Source organism: Maniola jurtina, chromosome 19, assembly GCF_905333055.1.
Source record: "Maniola jurtina chromosome 19, ilManJurt1.1, whole genome shotgun sequence".
NCBI lineage: Eukaryota > Metazoa > Arthropoda > Insecta > Lepidoptera > Nymphalidae > Maniola > Maniola jurtina.
This window is the reverse complement of record NC_060047.1, coordinates 11,358,064-11,378,790: the sequence shown is the minus strand read 5'-3', so window position 1 is coordinate 11,378,790 and position 20,727 is coordinate 11,358,064. Positions and strand designations below refer to the sequence as shown.

At 36.7% G+C, this 20,727-nt stretch overlaps 3 protein-coding genes across 6 annotated transcripts; 1 reads left to right on the top strand and 2 right to left on the bottom strand.

Moving 5' to 3' along the window:
• Positions 1–52: 52 nt before the first annotated feature.
• Positions 53–9,610, top strand: LOC123874857 (protein sel-1 homolog 1). Of its 3 annotated transcripts, XM_045920390.1 has the most exons (15): positions 53–169; positions 264–588; positions 1,122–1,264; positions 1,392–1,482; positions 2,032–2,255; positions 2,525–2,720; positions 3,334–3,485; positions 4,162–4,287; positions 4,813–4,935; positions 5,366–5,471; positions 5,556–5,704; positions 6,357–6,522; positions 6,825–7,021; positions 7,215–7,388; positions 7,858–9,610. In XM_045920390.1, the coding sequence occupies exons 2-15, from the start codon at positions 324–326 to the stop codon at positions 8,002–8,004; spliced, it is 2,259 nt and encodes a 752-aa protein (XP_045776346.1). In that variant the 5' UTR covers positions 53–169; positions 264–323; the 3' UTR covers positions 8,005–9,610. The 3 variants fall into 3 exon arrangements, with proteins under 3 accessions (XP_045776346.1, XP_045776344.1, XP_045776347.1); XM_045920388.1 differs by having other exon boundaries at positions 55–588; XM_045920391.1 differs by having other exon boundaries at positions 57–588; positions 7,870–9,610.
• On the bottom strand, positions 8,794–18,096 carry LOC123874863 (molybdopterin synthase catalytic subunit). The gene is made up of 6 exons (XM_045920402.1): positions 17,957–18,096; positions 16,952–17,067; positions 13,867–14,042; positions 12,415–12,666; positions 11,060–11,289; positions 8,794–10,499 (listed from the first exon to the last, which is right to left on the bottom strand). The coding sequence occupies exons 1-6, from the start codon at positions 18,083–18,085 to the stop codon at positions 10,392–10,394; spliced, it is 1,011 nt and encodes a 336-aa protein (XP_045776358.1). The 5' UTR covers positions 18,086–18,096; the 3' UTR covers positions 8,794–10,391.
• Positions 18,097–18,150: 54 nt separating this feature from the next.
• LOC123874870 (molybdopterin synthase sulfur carrier subunit-like) lies at positions 18,151–19,926 on the bottom strand. Of its 2 annotated transcripts, none has more exons than XM_045920418.1 (2): positions 19,758–19,926; positions 18,151–18,508 (listed from the first exon to the last, which is right to left on the bottom strand). In XM_045920418.1, the coding sequence occupies exon 2, from the start codon at positions 18,498–18,500 to the stop codon at positions 18,234–18,236; it is 267 nt and encodes an 88-aa protein (XP_045776374.1). In that variant the 5' UTR covers positions 18,501–18,508; positions 19,758–19,926; the 3' UTR covers positions 18,151–18,233. The 2 variants fall into 2 exon arrangements, with proteins under 2 accessions (XP_045776374.1, XP_045776373.1); XM_045920417.1 differs by lacking the exon at positions 19,758–19,926 and adding an exon at positions 18,818–18,965.
• Between the last annotated feature and the right edge of the window lie 801 nt (positions 19,927–20,727).

Sequence of the window (20,727 nt, the reverse complement as noted above, 5' to 3'; positions counted from 1 at the left end):
TTTGCTCTAGAAACACTGCCTCCTGGATTTGTCACTGTTATTTGTCAAAGTTTGACATTTGACAAAATTCATCGAGAACGAGAAATTGACAACAGGCGAGAATACCAACTAAAATATTTATTTCTAAAATAAAACACGAAATTAATTGCAAAAGTACACGTGTAAATTCGTAAGTGGCGGTCGTGTGAAAGTGCGCATATCATATATAATATAAGCATAAGTTTACACAAACATTTCTTGCAAAAGAATTTGCATTATTTTAGGGACACGTAAGTCGAGTGTTTCTCGTTTATCTCGAAATCTCCAAGACTATAAATGTAAACATGGAGAATTTAAAACTGTACATCGTTTGGTTGTGCTTTGCGTTATCGGCCAGTGAACTATTGGGCCCTGAGGCGCGAAAGAAGTCAGAAGACGATGACACCTCTTTGGAGGATTTAAAAGAGGAGGGCCATAGCGATCCTGAGTTTTACAATGAAATATCGGAGGCTATGAACAAGGAGCTTAAGCAAATGAGGGAGATGAGGGAGTATGCTGAAGCTATAAGGAAAACAGCAGGGCTACTTAAAGGGGAAGAAGAAAATAAAGGTTCTATCTAGTTTTTATTTTCATTTATTGCTTATTAGTCTGTAGAGATTAATACTCATTTGTAAATAAGCCAAAGAGATAAGTATGAAAATAATTATTACCATGAGTTTCTCATCTACTCTATCTATATGTCTGCGACTTAGTCCCCATAGACTACACAAATTTTGATCCCCTATTTACCCCCTTAGAGGCTGAATTTTCAAAAATCCTTTCTTAGTAGATTTCTATGTCATAATAGCTACCTGCATCCCAAATTTCAACCCTATCCGTCCAGTAGTTTGAGCTGTGTGTTGATAGATCAGTCAGTCAGCTTTTTCTTATCTTTTTGCCATGGGAAAATAGAAAATTTTATATAATAGAATTCTCCTGGCTTCTGATATTTTCTGGAGCAGGGAGTATATTATTCATTTTCTACCTATCCCTATCATTTAGAAACACGCTTTATTCTCTAATTATTATACTGCTAATTAATTATTATTAATATGTTTTTGTTAGAGCTCCAAAAGAAGAAAGTAATTATTCCTTTTTTTTAGAAACAGACCCAGTCCAGGCAGAAAACAGCCTAGATCAAATGGAGCACACATTGAAGCTGCTGAAGAAAACTTTGTTCAGACATGAACCTAACTGGATTCAGGATGCCAAGGGAGTTGTTGCCTTACATGATAATGAGTTTGAGGTGAGAAAATATTTTTAACTCTGTTTTATCTAAAGCAGAAACTTCATCAATCAGACAAGATTTTCCCCCTAATTTTTTTTAACTTTATTGAATAACTCCATCTGAAAGAAAATAAATTTTGTTACAGAAACCTGAAGAAAATCCGCAGGACATTCTTGATACTTTGCCACCTTTACCAGAACAGGAAGAACCGGTGCTTACACCAGAATTGTTAGAAGGTATTCAATTTAACCATATTATTTATTTATAACTATTTTTTGTATTGTAAGACAGGCTTGCATTTGATGACAATCATGCTTAATAAACAGCAATGAGGTCTAGGTTGGAAGTGCTTGTCTAGAAGAGCCTATTTACTCTTGCTTTGAAGGTATTTAGGTTATTATGTTGCATGAAACAAGGGACATTAGAAGGGCCACATATTAGCAGCTTGTATGAGAAAAGTTGAGTAAAATTGTTTAGTAGTTTTTATTTTTTTAGGGTTCTATGCCTCAAAAAGAAAAAAGAGTTTCAAAGTATCATTTCATTATCTGTTGTGTCTGTCAAAATCCATCAAGGGAATTAAAATCTATAGGGTACTTCCAGTTTACCTACAATCATGAAATTTGGCAGGTAGCAATGTCTAACAGCAGAAGTGAAGGGGAATATCTGGAAACGCGCGAATTTGTGGTTACATTATAAAAAAATACAAAAAAGTGTTATTACTTGTATGTTGATGAACTCTGCATGTGTGAGTCCAACTGGCACTTGACCATTTTTGTTATTTACAGCAAAAGAACTGTACGAAGCGGCAGTAGCTAAACTAGACCGTAGATCGCCCGACCTTCGCGGCGCGATACTACAAGTCAAACAAGCAGCTGACAAAGGCTATGTGCCGGCTAAGATCAAGCTCGCCTGGTCCTACATATACGGCGAGGGTGTGGAATTGGACGTACAGAAAGCGAAGACCATATTCGAAGAGTTAGCTGCAGATGGAAATGCGGATGCGCATGCGGTAAGGGGCGGACAGCGTGAGCGTAGTGAGCGCAAAATTTTTTAATCATATTAATATTTTAGTTGTTGATAAATCTGTGTCTAATTAAGTGAACAAAGTCAATAAACAGCCCAAGTTAAAACAACACACACTTATGTATACTCTATATAAATATGTCTTGTTTTAACTTGGTCTCTAGTCTCTACATGAATCTGACTTGTTTAATTTTGAGTACAGTAAATTATTATCAGCGCTGTGGTATTTTCAAAGCCACTCATTATTTCTCACAGGGTATGGGTTTCCTCTACGCCACGGGTATAGCAGTGCCCGTGTCGCAGGCTAGGGCGCTTGTGCACTACACCCTGGGTGCACTAGGAGACAGCGACTATGCACAGATGGCACTGGCTTACCGCTATTGGGCCGGCGTCACCCTTACTGGCTCCTGTCCCAAAGCCATGGATCTTTACATGAAAGTCGCCAACAAAGGTAGGTTACTCAAATTGAAACAGCCTAGAGCGCTTGTGCACTACACTCTGGGCACTTTAAGAGTTTTTTTTTTAAAATTTATAGACTAGTGCTTGGCTGCAATCAGACTTGTTGGCAAGTGAAAATGCTCAAATACCTAATATTTGACAGATGTTTTTTCAGTATCAAACTTTCTATGTCAAAGATACTGATATCATTGACATAGAAAGAAAGCAAAAACGTTTTTTTTTAAAGCTGTGCCACACAATATCAGTTATACCTATGAGTATGGTTATACTACCAATGTTAGTTTGGGCTGTCTTAGTGCTCAAGAAACAAACACGAAGTTCGGTAAACACTGCGTTTATTTAATGTCTGTTCACACAGTCACTGAATACTTGGATATACGCCACTCGCGGAACCCTAGTGAAGGGTTTATTGAGTCGCCGTCTCTTCTCCAGTATTTCTGTGATGTCCAACTGACAGGCAACAACCGGGTCCAAAGTTGGAGCAGATAGGACTGAAGAATTGAGAACTGATTTATTTAACTGATGACTGACATAGCTACTCTCTGTAAACAAAATTCTAATTTTTCTTGCTGAACGACAGTGTTGAAGATATTTTTCTTTGACAGTGGCAAGCCAAGTGAGCTTGAGTGGGGGTCCGGCGGTGCAGCGCGTGAGGCTGATGGACGAAGCGGACGGCGGCTCACCCGGCTCCGCGCTCGACACTGATCTTATTGAGTACTATCAGTTGCTTGCTGAGAAGGGGGATGTGCAGGCACAGGTACGTACATTACGCGTCACGGAAGTTAATCATGTGAGCTGGCACATATCTTGCTGGTTGCTAAGCATTTGGCAAGAGGCGTGCGCTCAACCGTATAATAGCAAGATCTTCCGCTATGCGTATGCGCCCGGAGACCCAACTTGTACGATTGTAACTTGGAACTTGTCTACACGGACACTTTTTAATCATCTTACAAAAGAGAATTAGTTAAAGTACCCAATGGCGCCGATTCTGTTGTTTCTTCTAAACTAAATTTATAGTATCTGCATCCTCCTTCCTTTAATATTGCTAATAACGAACAGAACATGAATGTTATATTTAAAGACTGTCAATTTTATTGTATTTTTGGCCATATGATCGAGTTAACGCGCGACGCGACGCACCATGAGACGTGCAACACACCGCGTTTTCAGTAAAAAGAGCCCTTAATCTGCGCCTCTGCTTATCTATTAAACCACACACATTTTATTGTCAAAAGTCAAATCATTTATTCAAAGTAGGTACTATTGTGGGTTATATAATCTATTGTATTGTTTTGTAGGCCGTATTGTATTGCAGAATCGTAAGATTTGTAAGATGATATAGTGGTGATAAAATTACCTAAAATTAAAATTAGAGATAAGAGGGTTCCAAACCAAACAAAGAGTTTATAGTAACCCATATTTATATACCGCAGGTCGGTCTAGGCCAGCTGCACTTCCAAGGTGGTCGCGGAGTGACGCTGGATCTCAATAAGGCGTTGCATTACTTCAAACAAGCCGCCAAAACTGGTAATGCTGTTGCCAATGCTTTTCTTGGTAAGGTGAGTTATACAAATCCATATTACCATACTAATGTTACTATACTCTATCAGAGGAAAGAAGTTAGTATAGCGCTCTCTCTATTACGTAATCCCATACAAATGATAGAAACAAAAATCTCAGTGGGCGCTAACCGTTTTGAGTCTCCAACCAATCACAAACGAAACCATGTTTTATAATTGAATTTCAAATGTTTTTTGAAAACATTTTCGAATTGAATTTCGAATTTTTTTTGAAAACGTGTTTGTGATTGGCTGGTGCCTCAAAACGGTTAAAGCCCACTGAGATTTTTGTCCCTCTCATATAATATATGGGATTATGTAACGAGAGCGCGCTATACTAACTTCTTACACCACGGATATACGTAGGATTATGCGATTTGTATCACGGCTCAACCAATGATTTTTATCGATCAAGCAAAATCGCTTAAACATCCACTGACACGCAAAAATGGAGAGTTCCCATTTAATTTTAAATTTATTTTTTGAAACCTTAAGATCTAAAATTATGTGTAATTTGGTTTTCAGATTTACTTAGAGGGTGGTGACGGTATAAAACCAGACAACGAGACCGCGTTACAGTATTTCAAGAAGGCAGCCGAACTTAACAACGCTGTGGGACAAAGCGGCCTAGGAATTATGTACTTACAGGTAGGCAACAATTAAATTTCTATTTTTATGCATTTTGTCTTAAACTCGTTGTTCCTTGAATTGTCTTAAGGTATATATGATATATGGTTAAATAATAAACTAAATACTGGCAACGCGACGGGCCGTTACTTTTTGAAGCAAGCTCAAAGATCAAATGGTGGGTAAACCCGGCGCCAATATCTGCGTAGTTCTGTGGTCTGTATCGCTAACAGTATTGTGATGTGTGTGTGTGGACATGCGCAAGAAGCGAATCGTCTGTGGTACAAACAATAATAGTATGGATAATTCTCCATTAAAAATGTTTGAATTAAATGCTGACGCTTTTCATATAAAATAGTGTTGGTTAGGAGTACCTCACCTTAATGCTATAAGTGGTGGACATTCGATAATAATAGAAATTAAAAAAAACGATGGACAATGCTTGTTTTAGGGTCGCGGGGTACCTAAAGACACGGCAGCGGCGTTCAAGTATTTCACCATCGCCGCCAACCAGGGCTGGGTAGAGGGGCAGTTGCATCTCGGATTCATGTATTTTGGTAAGTAAAACCCGGTCAACTACTAGTCGGAGTTTTTTAATTATAAAAAAAAAGCTTCTTGTTCAACGCATTGTAACTTGGCAGGTGGAATCGGCGTGCAGCGCGACTTCAAGAAGGCGAACAAGTATTTCTCGCTGGCGTCGCAGTCGGGCCACGTGCTCGCGCTGTACCACTTGGCGCAGATGCACGCGCAGGGGCTCGGCGTCTTGCGCTCCTGCCCTACTGCCGTCGAGGTTTTTTTTTTTTTTTTATAAAAGAATATTAGCCATGTTAAATGACTAATATTCCCCTTTCCTCTCCAACTAAGCGTCAGGCTTGTGCTAGGAGTAGGTACGACAATAGTGCAACGGGCGGGGTTTGAACCGCCGACCTTTCGGTTTTCAGTCCACTCCTTTACCGGTTGAGCTATTGAGGCTTAAGGTTAGATGTATAACCTAATTATCTTGCAATTTTATCACACCTCGAAGTTGTGCGGCAACGCGTTTTAGCGTTACGGTACGATGTTGCGTACTAACCGATAATGGGTTTAATGAAACTGCCATATCCCTTCCGAGTTAGCCTGCTTCCATCTCAGATCGCATCATCACTTACCACCAGCTAGGTGATTCGCTAATTCAGTGTCTAACACTGATGATAGCTACCGACGTTGGTTGGTTCTACATTGCTGCTTCACTGGGTGATATTAAAATATTGTTTGGTTCAAAACCTTCAATGGATTAAAAAATGAGCTTGATGGCTATCATTCAGTGTTAGACACTGAGTTAGCGAATCACCCCATCAAAGAGCTCCCACGGAATTTCTAAATACTTAAATCCACAAACCAACAAACACACACACTTTCGCATCTATCATATGGGTAATGATTACTCATTTTGTATTTTTCAGTTATTCAAGAACGTGTGCGAAAGAGGTCCATGGGCGTCTCGGCTGATGCTCGCGCACGCGGCCTTCCGAGCCAGAGACTCCGACTCCGCCTTCCTGCAGTATTTGTCGCTGGCCGAGCGAGGCTACGAGGTGGCTCAGAGTAATGCTGCCTTCTTACTGGACGAGGGTGAGCATACATGTTTTAGAATATTCTTGATGTACCAGAAAACGCGAGACTGACTCTTCCTAACTTGGTTCTGGCTAAGTGAAGCTACAAAGTCCACAAAGCAATGCTGCTTTCTTGCTGGATGAGCGTGGGTGTTTATTCATGCTTCTAGAACATTCTAGATGTAACTGAAAGCGTGAGACTCGGACCTTCTTGCAGTTTTAATCTTTGGTTGCACTGTTCCTGCAGTGTCCTTCACACGTGAATTTAAGCAGTTTCGTGTTTTGTTACTATTAGCATAAAGTCGCTTATTGTTTGTGCAGGAGAGACCCGTATGTTCTCCGAGTCGGAGCGCTGGGCTCGTGCTCTGCAGTTATGGTCGCGGGGCGCGGCGCAGGGCTGCGCGGGCGCGCGCGTCAAACTGGGCGACTACCACTACTACGGACTCGGTACTCCGCAGGATCTCGATAGTGCGGCGCATCACTATCGAGTGGCTTCCGAGCAACTACACAACGCTCAGGTAATGGAGGTCATTTTACAAGCTTCATTTGAAAATTATTTTGAAAGCCCTTGATCAGTATTCAGTATGGACCATAAGCGCTCGCAAACAAACATTTATTTTACTTATGCCACAAGTTATAAACACAAGTTTTAGCCACGCGCATGCCTGAAATTCAAGAACTATAATTAATTGTAATGTAATTTTGTTGCAGGCAATGTTCAACCTGGGCTACATGCACGAGCGCGGGCTAGGCCTGGCTAGAGACCTGCACCTCGCCAAACGATGCTACGACCTGGCGGCCGACGCGTCGCCCGACGCCCGCCTGCCCGCCGCCTTAGCGTTGGCGAGATTGCACGCGCACTCTGCCATTGAGAATATGGTCGAGGTAACTACCATTTACTAGTTGTGTTGTTAACATGTACCATGTTCCAATCCAACCGTACTAGGTTACCTTATCAGAAAAGCAACAGAAAAATTTAGTTCTTAAATCTTGGGAACCTTGGCAAACTTTTTGATAAGGCAACCTAATTCAGGAATAAATCTTTCATTTGCTGCAAAATTCGATTAAACAACAGATTTGATACCGGTTACTTACCTGTTTATACCTGGCAAGTGGCAACCTCAGTTGCGCGGAAGGGGAAAGTAAGCGACTTTTATTTTTCAACTGCTTAGGGTATATTCTTTCAGCTGATGCTCATGATTTGGATTTTCATAAATCGGGGAAGTTGATCGACAAAATTTAACTAATCTAAATTCTAATACCGGATCTCAGACCATAAATTTAACTAATTTAGTCAAAAATCTCGATGTTGAGTGACTTCATTCGGCCGCGCTATAATCGCAATAATTTGTAGTCTCTCTGGCAGAGTCCACTGGCAGTGATCTTCCTGAGCGGCGAGTCGCCCTTACTGTCCAACTGGGACATCTACCTCATCACGGCCCTGGTGGGAGCCCTGGGCATCGTCATCTACCTGCGCAGGCCTCCGCAGCCCGCCAACTGAACATCACGAAGCGACATTTGATTTTCGATATTGTTCCAACGTTAGAAAAGTCGATAATGGTTTGGCAGTGAAAAATTATCTTCGCTGCGTGCGCTGATGTGCGCTGGTCCTAGTAATTTATTATGTAGTATTTTGAACACCTGAGTTTGCAGTTTGCACCATTGGTACCTACTGATTCTGAGCGCAACTAAATTTTAGAATATTCGCATCTTTTTCTTACCAATGGAATAAGACAGGGATAAACAAATCTAGTTTAATTTAGAATTGTCAAACCTCGTGACCTTAACTGCCAGTTGTGAGCCTATTGTTTAAATTTGTTGAGTGCACTAAAATTGAGTCTTTAAATTTAAAATTCATTTTCCGTCCCTTTTTAGCAATATCAAAAAGAAAAAGATGCAGGTACACTAAATTTAGTTTAGCGAAAAACATCTGCAGAATCGACGCTGTTGTCTAATTACAGTAAAGTTGCGCAAAAATTTACGTCACGGGAGCGTTGTGCGTGCGTTTGAGTTTTGTACGACTTATATAATTTGTACTGCGAAATATGTATATAACTTGTTATATAAATCTGCCCCCCGATTGTGTAAGAACAAGGTATTCATCATTATCGTAATCGAAAGCGAATTCGGCCATTTGATTGGTTGATTCGCTGTTTACATTTTTTAATAACCAATCAAGGGGCAGACTTTGCTACCCATTACGATAGCGATGAATACGTTTTTCTTACATTATTGAGAGGCGGGTATAATACGTCCAAACTAAGAAAAGGAATATTTTTTCGCCATATTGTGATGAAACATACTTTGATTCAATACATTTTCTAGATTTTGTAGTATTTCACTCAATACGATGAGGACATCATCGTTATTATTAACTCATCGCCGACTCACTACTGAGAATGGGTTTCAACTTAGAATGAGAAGGGCAATCCGAACTTAAACTTAGCAAACATGGTCGACGTTGGCTAAGTTGACTTTCCTATTCTTATTTTGGACGCATTAAGTATATTATTATTGTTATTGTAGTAGCTTTGATTGCTGTGACCAGATCAAGGTTTGACAGCTGGGTCATATAAAACACGAGTTTTGAGGGTAGTGTAAAAAGTGCAATGTATTGGTGAAAACTAGAAAATTGTAAAAAATTTAATTTATTGTTGTGTGTAAGCGGCGAAAGTGTTCTGAAAGTTGTCTACAATGAAAATAAGTAATCTTGTGAATTTTTTGTTTCTCTGAGACCATTAAAGCGTACATGATAATATGAGACCTATATATAGATTGATGTTCCATTATAAAGTCTCAAAGAGTACTGACTGAAGAAACTGACTAAATAACCTTATACTACTACATATAGAACTTGAGATTTTGCATGTTCCTTATAACATTAACCCGTATTCAAGTCATCAAGTCATTTTTTACGCATTATACTTGTTTTGCACATACTATACATTTTGGCAGTTCTAAGCTAGGCTAGTCGCTACATAGCCTTGAAAGACATTCAACAAATCTATTGCAAGTTGGTGACTCACCAAATCAATTTTGATTGTATTAAGTTGATCGTGTGATAAAAACGCTTTGTAAATAAAATGAAATATAGATTTTATAAGGTTTATTTTAGTTTCATTTCATGCCTTACATCTACCTTACATAAGCTGTACAAGTATTTAAAACATGGCAGTATCTATTTAGAACATTAGGGCGTTTATGCATTCATTCGTATAATCGATTCGTATTCATATTCGTTAAAAACTTTACTTCTTAGTTCCTGCACCATCCCGCCTTTTGGTTGATTAAATTACTTTACCAAAAGTCGTCTGTAAGAGATTGCTTTAGCAATAAGGCCGTCTTTGCACTCTTTTGTATAGTTTCTTCTGCATTTTGTATTGTTTTATGTGTGTTTGCAATTCTAAATAAATAAATACTATTCAAAATAGCCTTCATAATAAATGTGTGATTGTTCATGCGCCTGCTTGGTTTTCATCCGAGAGATTTTTTCGTAAAAAAACTAAAACGAATCGATTATACGTGAGTGCACAAACGTCCTAGGACGATTTCACAATCTAGATCAAAGAGATCAAGGCTATGCGTTGCACGTTCAATAACGTACCACGATTTATACGATAATTTTGAGACATCTATATTTCGACGCGAAATATAGATTTCCATATAAAGGTACTCGTAGTTGCATGAGGCTGTAGTCACGACAAGATTATTCTATGGCAAATGCTACTGCTTGGCAACTGTCAAAATATCGATCTCGCAAAATCATCATATAAAGCGTATCATATCCCTACCGCGATATAAGCCTAAAATCAGTAAATGTGTTAGTATATGCCCATTCGACCGTCGTAGTCAATTATCTCTGCGTGTCCCAGCCATTTTATAATTTGCCTATTGTTGCTTTTCCAGCAACTCGATCCTCTTAGTTATATCGTCTGCAGTGAACGTGTATTCCGCAGCCGAGTCTTGCTCGTCGTCCGTTTCAACTTTCTTGTTTTTCTGAAAACAAACAAACAGACACATATTTTTAAAACATTTTTTTGATATCTACTATCTACTCTACTAGCATTTCACGGCCCAACAGTTTAACCAATTTTGATTATATTTGATAAAGAGTTAGCTTACATCCCGGTCATTGAAATAGGCAACTTTTTATACTGGAAAATCTAAGAGTTCCCACGGGATCTTTGAAAATCTAAATCCACGCGGACGAAGTCGCAGGCATCATCTAGTAGTACATAAAGGTATCACAAAACAAGTAGTTCAATCTGAAGTTGTAACATGGCGGTCTAAGCAGTCATAGTCTAAGCAATATATATACAACCCGGCTGAGATTTGTTTTTATAAGTAGGTAGGTACAATGCGCAGCCGTACGCCTCAAATAGAATAAAATTTTACAAGTGCTTCAAATAATTTACCACTGGTTCGGAATGCCGTTCCTACCGTGAAGAACCAGCAAGAAACTCGGCGGTTGCTCTTTTCAATTGTTCAATTTACAATAATATTCAGATACTATATACTATAACTCGTGTTCAGAGACAGACAAAAAATTGACCTACCCAAAACATGGAGTATTCCGGTGAAATCGATTGCAAATAGGTGATTTTGTCCTCCATATCTTTGAGTCGCCGGTATATGTCGGGAGCAACTGGTCCAGTGTTGAGAAAGGATTCTATCGCCAGTACTCTCTCAGCTATGGAGGATGGGAGATTGTGAGTGTTCTCTTCTTTGATGTAGGGATGGTTTCTGGACACGGTCTGTGGGCCCCATTCGTTGCATACCCTGCGAACTGAAAGTGTTTTATTACTATTTACTTTTCAAAGAATCGGTCAAGTGATAGTCGGACTCGCTCATGAAGGGTTCCGTACCATACAAAAAATAACTCTTTAATTTTCCGTGAAAAGCTAGCAGTCAGACAGAAACTATCGCATTTATATTAGTATGGATAGTATACCTATATATTGATTGATATTTATATATATACCTAATCTATATATTGTATTGGTTAAGGTACCATTTTCCTTACAAATATGTATTCAATTATACTGACGGACGGACGGTACGTTTCATTAGGTCAATTTATGTGACATAACAAGTCAAGACTACCACCGATTCGGAAAATAAATTCAGCTGAGAAGAGCCGGCGAGAAACTTTGTTACTTTTTTTTAAATGCTACATGTTACAATAGCTGTATCAATAAAAATCGCAAAACAGCTGCTATTTGTTCGAAACTTGATAAGTAAATGCAAATGTAATATTTACATACATTTTCACGGCTCAATGGCTTTAGAAAGCAACTGTTAAAACACAAATATAAAATGCTAACTGTATTGTGTAGGTAGGACTACACGGTCTACATATTTTGCTTATTCTGACCTTGAACATTTAAATATGGTTCCAAAAGAATTTTTAGATTTGCCATTACATTGTGTAAAACAAAATTACTACGTCTACGTTACAATATAATAAGTATAGGTACGTTAGTGACAATGTTGTGTAGAAGTAACAGGCTGAGCTTTCCAGCACCCAAAGTGTGGTGTGCGTAAGTTGTTTTTTAATATCGTAACTTTTTATGATTTGAGAAAAGAAAAGAGCAGCTGCCGAGTTTCTAAATAAAAATTAATAAGTGTGTTCAAACAACTTTTTCCGGGTCGATTTTTCTATCGTCAAATAACTTTTGTCTGAGGAATAAAAAGGCTTGACAGTTTTTGTATAGGAAATTATATACTTACTATCTCTATGAGGAAATCTGTCAATACGTCAAAATAATAATATTAATACGTCCTCAGTTAAAAGTTATTTGACGACTGAAGAATCGGCCTTTAGGCACTCTATAAGAGAATCTTAACTCAACTCAAGTGAACCCATAGTCAAGCACAAATCTAAAACTTCATCAAAAATATTTTTGCTTACTTTTCAAGTGTCCCTTTGAATCACTCCGCCTAACAAACTGTGTTCTCACTCTAGCACAAGTCTCCGTATCTTCCGTCTCATTCTCGCCTTTAGACGGAATGAAGTCATGTATGTTGCTTATATTGATTTGCTCTCTCTTTCTCTCAATGAAATTGTTTATTCTTTTTTCTAGTTCCTCGTTTGAGACATTGATTTGTACTAAGTTCTTGTCTATAGGACTTTCTGGTATTTTTGTGTGTTCCACCGAGAGACCTGAAAGGTGAGATAGATTTAAGGTATCCGGCTCGGAGGACCAAAAATATGAACAACTTGTACCACAGATAAAATGTTTATTTGTATCACAATAATGTTTTATAGTAACAACAAAATAAAATCATCTATGAGGATATAAGGCATAGAGTAAAAAGAGCTCCGGACGACCAGTGACCGTCGCGTCTGTTTTCATCTATCAAAGAGATCGATAAATCACCTACTATGGAGGTTTAAGGCCAGAGTTCTTTTTACCGGACGCCATGTATGATATAACATTTTTAAAGAATCTAGATCAAAAATAATAGTTCATAAAACAAGCAACAATAATAGATACACTGCATTCATATAGTTATAAAGTATATAAAATCATTGTATACATATATCAATGTACCTATATTATGTACAAATGTACTTACATATTTATGAAAAATTTAAACATACCTACATGATGCACTTATTAAGAAAATATTGTTACTAGGTACCTATATACCTACATTTATTATTTCGTAATTTTCTACACTACATTTAACAACCTGTACTTATAAGCGGACGTTATACGTCCTATAGTAATAAGTGTTATTCGTTTTTGCATTTGCCTTGCATTGCGATATGGCTATATACTATGTTAATAATAAAATATCTACTATTATCTATATACTATATTATGCCCAAAATGAATTGAATTTACTTAAAAGCTAAGGAGATTTACATTCCCATAAAATATATTACTTTGATCTAACCAACAACCCTTTTTTTAAATTCCTAAAGATAATAACAATATTACTAATACCAAAAAATCAACAATTGTGCAAAATAAATCATGCACAAGAAATATAGATACTTAAACACAGCTTTTTTTAAAATATAGATTTTTTATAAATAGCAAGCAAACCGACGGTTAAACTTATAATAAATAAGTCATTACCGCTAGGTATTCCAATAAATATTATTTATGCAGCCCTAAAGGAACTAAACCAAGATTTTACTTCCTGCTTCTTCTTTACCTGGCCAGTGTAACTTAAACCATACTATTACAACCACCCTTCGTATTGCAAGCTCTACTCTGACTGGACAATAAGGAATTCTAGCTCAGTCTACATTTTCCCTCCCGCTTTTATCAATAACTGGCCATTATAACTTAAACCTTCCCATTACAAGAGCCCTTCCCATTGCAAGGTCTACTGCTACTGGACCACGCACATTCCTTGTTCTCCTTCCACACCGGCTGTTGGTCCTCGTAGACCTCCTTCTTCCAGATCGGCACGCTGGCTTTCAGCTGGTCTATGCAATAGGAGACCGCTTCTAACGAGTCCACTCTATGGGGACTGCTGACTGCGATCACGACTGATGCTTCTTTGACTGGGACGCAGCCTAACCTGGAGAAGATTTGAAAAATCTTATCACACTTCACACTTATAATATAATAAAGGTGAAAGTTTGTGTGTGTGTGTGTGTGTGTGTGTGTGTGTGTGTGTGTGTGTGTGTGTGTGTGTGTGTGTGTGTGTGTGTGTGTGTGTGTGTGTGTGTGTGTGTGTGTGTGTGTGTGTGTGTGTGTGTGTGTGTGTGTGTGTGTGTGTGTGTGTGTGTGTGTGTGTGTGTGTGTGTGTGTGTGTGTGTGTGTATGTTTGTTACTCCTTCACGCAAAAACTACTGGACGGATTTGGCTAGGAATGGAGATAGATAATATCCAAGATTAGCACATAGGCTACTTTTTATCCCGGAAAATCAAAGAGTTCCCACGGGATCTCGAAAAACCTAAATCCACGCGGGCATCATCTAGTAATACATAAAATTTGAGATAAGACTCGCCATATTGGCTCTGTGTCGACGGTCGTGTCAAAAGTATGATTTAGTACGGTAAACCGTAGCTGGATTCCGTAAAACCTACATCAATCATTATTACAATCGCAATTGTTGTTATTGGCTTTTATGCTGGATTAACATATAGGCTACTGTTTATCTCGGAAAACCAATGAGTTCCCACGGGATTGCTAAAAACCCTATATCCACGTAGACGAAATCGCGGGCATCAGCTAGTACTTAAGATTGTAAATGTGAATGTGTGGATGTTTATTACTCCTTCACGGCACAATGACAGAACCGATTTGGCTGGGAATGGATATAGCTTCTATCCTGATTTAACACATATTATGCAACATTTTACCCTGGAATTTAAAAGATTCCACAGGAATAGCTGCATTTAATCAAATTCTAGATGGGCAAACGATAGCTACATTAGCTTGTATCCCAGAGATGCACATCGGCTAATTTTTATCCCAGAAAATTAAAGAGTTCCCATGGGGATTTTTGAAAACCTAAATCCACGCGGTTCTTAGTTATGCGCGTTAAGTAATTCAATATCAGTTGTTTTGAGGGAGAGGATATCATAAGGATTGAGGAGAGATATGTGTATCTTGTATCTATACCGACCACTTCACAGGTAGGTGTATAATGATTGGTTAATGCATGACTTCCCGTAGAATAGGTATGTGTATTGTATAATCTCTAGTGCATATACTATCCTCTATTGCTGCTATAATAAATTATACGGTAGTGGAGGATATGCGTGATTCTTTGAAATTACACCAATTTGTACACCCATCGACACACATCATTAAGAATGCAGAAATATACTTACATCTAGCAAATCCATCATACTAATAAGATATTATTGATATGAAAGTGAGTCTATATGTAACCTTTTTACGGCCTATCCGTTAAACCGATTTTTTTTTAACGAAATTTGGTCCAGACAGTTTGCATCCCGGAAACGTATGAAGTCTACTTTTTATCCCGGAAAATCAAAGAGTTCCCATGAGATTTTCGAAAACCTAAATCAACTCAGATGAAGTCACGGACGGACTTGTTTCGGTATCTGGAAGTATATGTGTTTAAATCAAAAGGATTAACTATTATATTTAGCCTGCAATGTGTATTTACCTACCTATAGCAATAGATGTTTGATTATAGATATTGCATTCCAGTTAGCATTCTACTGAGTCATTTACTCTTTTAGGGTATCGTAACTGTAAAAAAGGAACCCTTATAGGATCACTTCATTGTCTGTCAGTCTGTCGTGTCTGTCAAGAAAAACCTATAGGCTCTTCCGGCTGACCTACAATGAAGGGAAAAATCCGAAAACCGTTAATTTGTGGTAAAATCACAAAAAAACGAACAAACAAGTAAGTTTCACGTAAAAATGCAATTTAATTTTGTACGATATGGTACGGATCCCTCTGTGTGCGAGTCCGATTCGCACTTGACCGTTTTTTATGATGTATAATAATTATTACAGTTTTACATTAATTATAATACATGTTTAATATAACCAGTAATTTTAACTAAGTAACAAGTTTTTGATAAAATATTTAATACTAATAATTATACCTATCATGCAATATCTTATGAAGCTATGACAAAAATTCATTGTTTGCTTTGCAACAGAACATAATATCTTATTAATTTGTTTGCTTGGCTATGATAAAAGAAAATGACCTTGCGCAAGTAAACATGTGAATGTACTCATATATTCTGAATCAAACTGATAAATATTACAACCACTGTTTAGTAAAAAAATACAATTGGTTAATAAATGCAAGTACAGATCAGCTTCTGAAACTTGTGGTGACGCAGCCTTCTAGACCAAATTTCCTTTGTTTAGGCTAATTATTATTATCTAAGTAATCTACATAATATGAGGATTTAAGTAGGTAATCTGTGAAATGTTTACTTGTTACTACTTACTAGCAATTTTGTTCCCCACAAACTCGTAGCCCAACTGTATGTATGGTAGTCTAACTATGATGTTACAAAATGTAATAATACTCAAAATATGTTGTTCTAATTTGGTATAGATTATTATGATTGAGCTATTGAAAGTCAATAGGTCATACATAGTATACATAACAGTAAGATTATTTATCGATTTTGTAATAATGGGGCAATGATTGATCATGGTCAAATGATTGAAAAATAATAAAAAGGTAAATTACCTATAAATGTTATAATAAAATTGATCAATATCACCAGTTTGGCAGGCACCAGGCAAAATGATGGGGACAATGTAAGAAAACCTAGATGGGAATTGGAATATGGTTGAATTGAAGAAGACGTAATAGCGTCATTGTCATGATATCGTGCCCCGTTTTTGTAATTATATTTTTAGTGGTTGAGAAAAAAAGATAGATTGATTGACTGAACTGATTTTGCGGACTCTTTAGAACTAGAATTTGCCAAAGGTTTATTGATGTGAAAGAATCAAATTCTGAAGGACACATATACATACCGATGGTACATCGCGATGCTATGGACGGCGGGCCACTTGTCTCTGACGTCATCGCATATGCTCTGCATGGCCTTCAGCGCCATGGCATCATACGCCTCGTATTCCAGCCGCACCACCTGTGTTGACAATCATTATTATACATGGCATAAAAACACTGTTTGCATTTAGAATGAGGAACTGGCGAACAAAACGGTAACGGAATACGGTTACACTTCGTACACGTACACGGTGGGTTTTTGGCCCACGGAATAGTTACAAATCTGAAGTCATTTGCAAACAAAACTGCATAAAATTGAGTCCAAAGATTTCAATCACTCGATACAAACAATTTTCAACACATTAATTTTCAAGCAAAACAGCCTAAAACTGTGCTTATCCAAAATTAGAGATTTCGATTAAAATGTTAACCTTATAATACAGTAAAGTTTTATCAGATTTCATTAAATTTAGTATGCATCCTGTAAAATTTTATTTTGTGCAATCACACCATTCTGTTCGCCAGCTCCTCAAATATTATTTAACTGTCTAGATAGCCTGAAGTGATGTTTTATACTTAAAATTATCCAATCAAGTTTTTATTAGCTTTTAAAATTTGATCCTTAAGACAAACAAATAAGATTCAATTTTCAATGCCACAACTTAATGGCTATGGGGCAGTTATCTTTCTAAGTAGAAAGTCCATTAGACCACATACTTTTGGGCACACAACATTCTGTGTCTCACTTTTTACCATCTGAAAGGGTGCCAATGAGACACTATTACTAAGCCTTTGCTGTCCGTCCGTCTGTCAGCGGGCTTTATTTCATGAACTGTAATAGGTTGAATTGAAATTTTTAGTGTATTTCTATTGCTGATGAAAAATCAAGATGGCGAATTTCAAAATGGCCACCATGCTAATTAAAAAAAAAAATTGTTACATCTTGCATGATGGTATTAAATTCTTAGTGCGCGAGTCCAACATGCACTTATTTTTATTAGCTTTTAAAATACTAAAAAATATCTTACCTTTTTCCCATCAAAACTGTCTCTAGTGATTCCAACGAATACTGAAACTGCTCCACAACGGCTGTCCAGAACTAAATCACTCACTTCTTCTACAGACAGTTTATCCGGAGTTAACTTGAGGTGATCCATTGCTTAGTTTCTAGATTCTTTATAATCTTATTTTAAACTTCTTAAGTACCAAAGAATACTTTGTATTATTATCAAGTGTATAGATCTTTGACAACCCTAGCTTAATTTTTTTAAACCACAGACAATTTTTCTCTTGTAGTTAAAATATTTAGCCACCACTCAATGGTGGAATCACAGCAATATTATCACTTTCCCTTATTTCTATATCTCTGTTATCGGCTAAGACTTCCTCGTTTTTTGCTAGCAAAATATTATTTCTTATTGTTTCTAAATTATAATTCTTCGTAATCAAGTTTAGTAGCTGTACATATGAGATTTTTTTTGGTAAATTCAGGGTTGTCTCTCTTATACCAGCTAATTCTCTAGATTGAGCAAAAAATATAAGTTTTACCGGTATGCCATGTTCAATTTCCATGTTATGTCCTGAAAAATAAATAAAAATAATCATTCTAAGAAAATGTTCACACATAATAATTACTTATCAGAAAAAAAGGTAAATCAATTGAAGATAAATAAGCAATAAATAGATACACATATTTGATTGGCATATTAAATAACCTAGGGTTGCCACTTCTATAATAATATCCTGAAATAAAATAATTTATCTCCTGGATGGTGGCAATCCAAATGTAAGCAGCAATTAAAAGTTTAGATAAAGAAGAGATAAAAAATACTTAACAATAATACTTATACTGCAAAGCAAACAGTACTTAAAACCATTTGCAAACTTACATTCACTAAAATAAATTACTAAGCTGATGTCAGCAAACTGTTACGAAACCGGTTTTAATAAATAATTACAAAAAAAAACTGTAACACAACATTCGTTCAGTAATGTAACAAGCCAACTGGTATTTCATGTACATCACTTTAATGCTGTAATTTGACTGTGACATTGCACTGACATAATGATGAGAGGACCAATCAGAAGTGGGTAATTGTCTTGGTAAAGGTATGTTCGCATTGCATAAAAAATTTAGTAAGCATTATATTAAATACTAATACTATAATAAATATATGTTTACAGCATTTTAATTTTCTTAAACAAAACTGATGACTAGGAAAACAGTTATAATTGGATTAATATTCGTATTAATAAAATTAGGTCTTAGAAGTAGTACCTACTTATTAATTTAGGAGTACTTAGTCAATATTTATATATTTTTTTGGAATTTTCATATTAAAAGGATCACTTTCTGACCGGCTGGGCCGATGAACCGAAGAGGGTGGCGGGGAGCGGGTAGTTCAGGAAGGCGGAGGACCGCGTTTATTGGCGCGCTCTTGAAAACGAAGAGAATATAATCACTACATTCTACTTGAAAAGCCCTATGTCCAGCAATGGACGCATGCAGGCTGATTAATTGGATTGGATTGGATATTAAAAGGAACACTTTAAGAATATAGCAAAATTGTACAAATGCAATGTGGCAATGTTCCAATTGTATAATTGATTTTGTATGATAGGTATTTGCTTTGTAAATAAGTAGGTAAGTTAAAAATAAGTTCTTTTGTAATTATCGCCACTTTATTGGCATGTATCCATGATTGGAATGTATGTATGTAATGTATCCATTGGAACCTTGTTGTTAAAACAATGTAAAAGAGCTATTTGAAATTTATTTATTTATTTGCTGAATATCAGTTGTTGCTATAATATGTAGTAATACTTTACCATTTGAAAAAGCTCACGAATTTCAACCAAAATATGCAGGCGAGCAAATAATTAAAAACACAATAATAAATAAAGTACACAAATTACAATTTGTTTTCAAATTTTGATTTGAATATGGCACCATAGACAAAACATAACCTAGCGAGAAGGAAGAGTATGACGTTTAACAATCGAACAGATTTTATCATAAATTTATATCTGGCATGTGTGGCTTTATCTATGGGCGTGTGTCTGATATAGACAAAATGCTGCCATAGTTTAAAATATTTGAAATAAAATAGGAACTTTACAGAAACTTTATGTTTTATTTCGGACATGAATGGGTATCTATCAAAGAACTTTAACAGGATTAAATTAATAAAACATTTTTTTAAATTAAGAAAAATAAAACCGACTTCAAAAACGAAAACACTAAAAAGTAAAAAATAACTTTTGTTTAGCTACACGTGTAATGCACCTAGGTATGAAGTCGAGCGAGCATATTAAAACAAAATTAGATATCCAAGAGTGAAGCTCGCCCGACTTCATACCTAGGTGCATTACACGTGTAGCTAAACAAAAGTTATTTTTTACTTTTTAGTGTTTTCGTTTTTGAAGTCGGTTTTATTTTTCTTTTGAAAATTTTTTATTTCACAATTTTTAGTGGCCCCACTGTACTATAATATGCTGTGCCCAGTTAAAACCCTACTGTTTACTAAGCTATTACACTGATCGCGAGCAATTTGCTCCTATCCATTGAGGAGTTCTGTTCTTCATCTCCGAAGATATTCATCAGATCTTCACCAAATTTATATGGGACCACCTGCACAGTATATCCTTTCAAACAAAAAAAAAAATTTCCAAATCGGTCCAGGGGTCTTTGAGTAATCGGGGAACATACATAAAAAATATAAAAAAAAAATAAAAAAAAAAAAAAAAAGATCCCGACGAATTGAGAACCTCCTCCTTTTTTGGAAGTCGGTTAAAAATA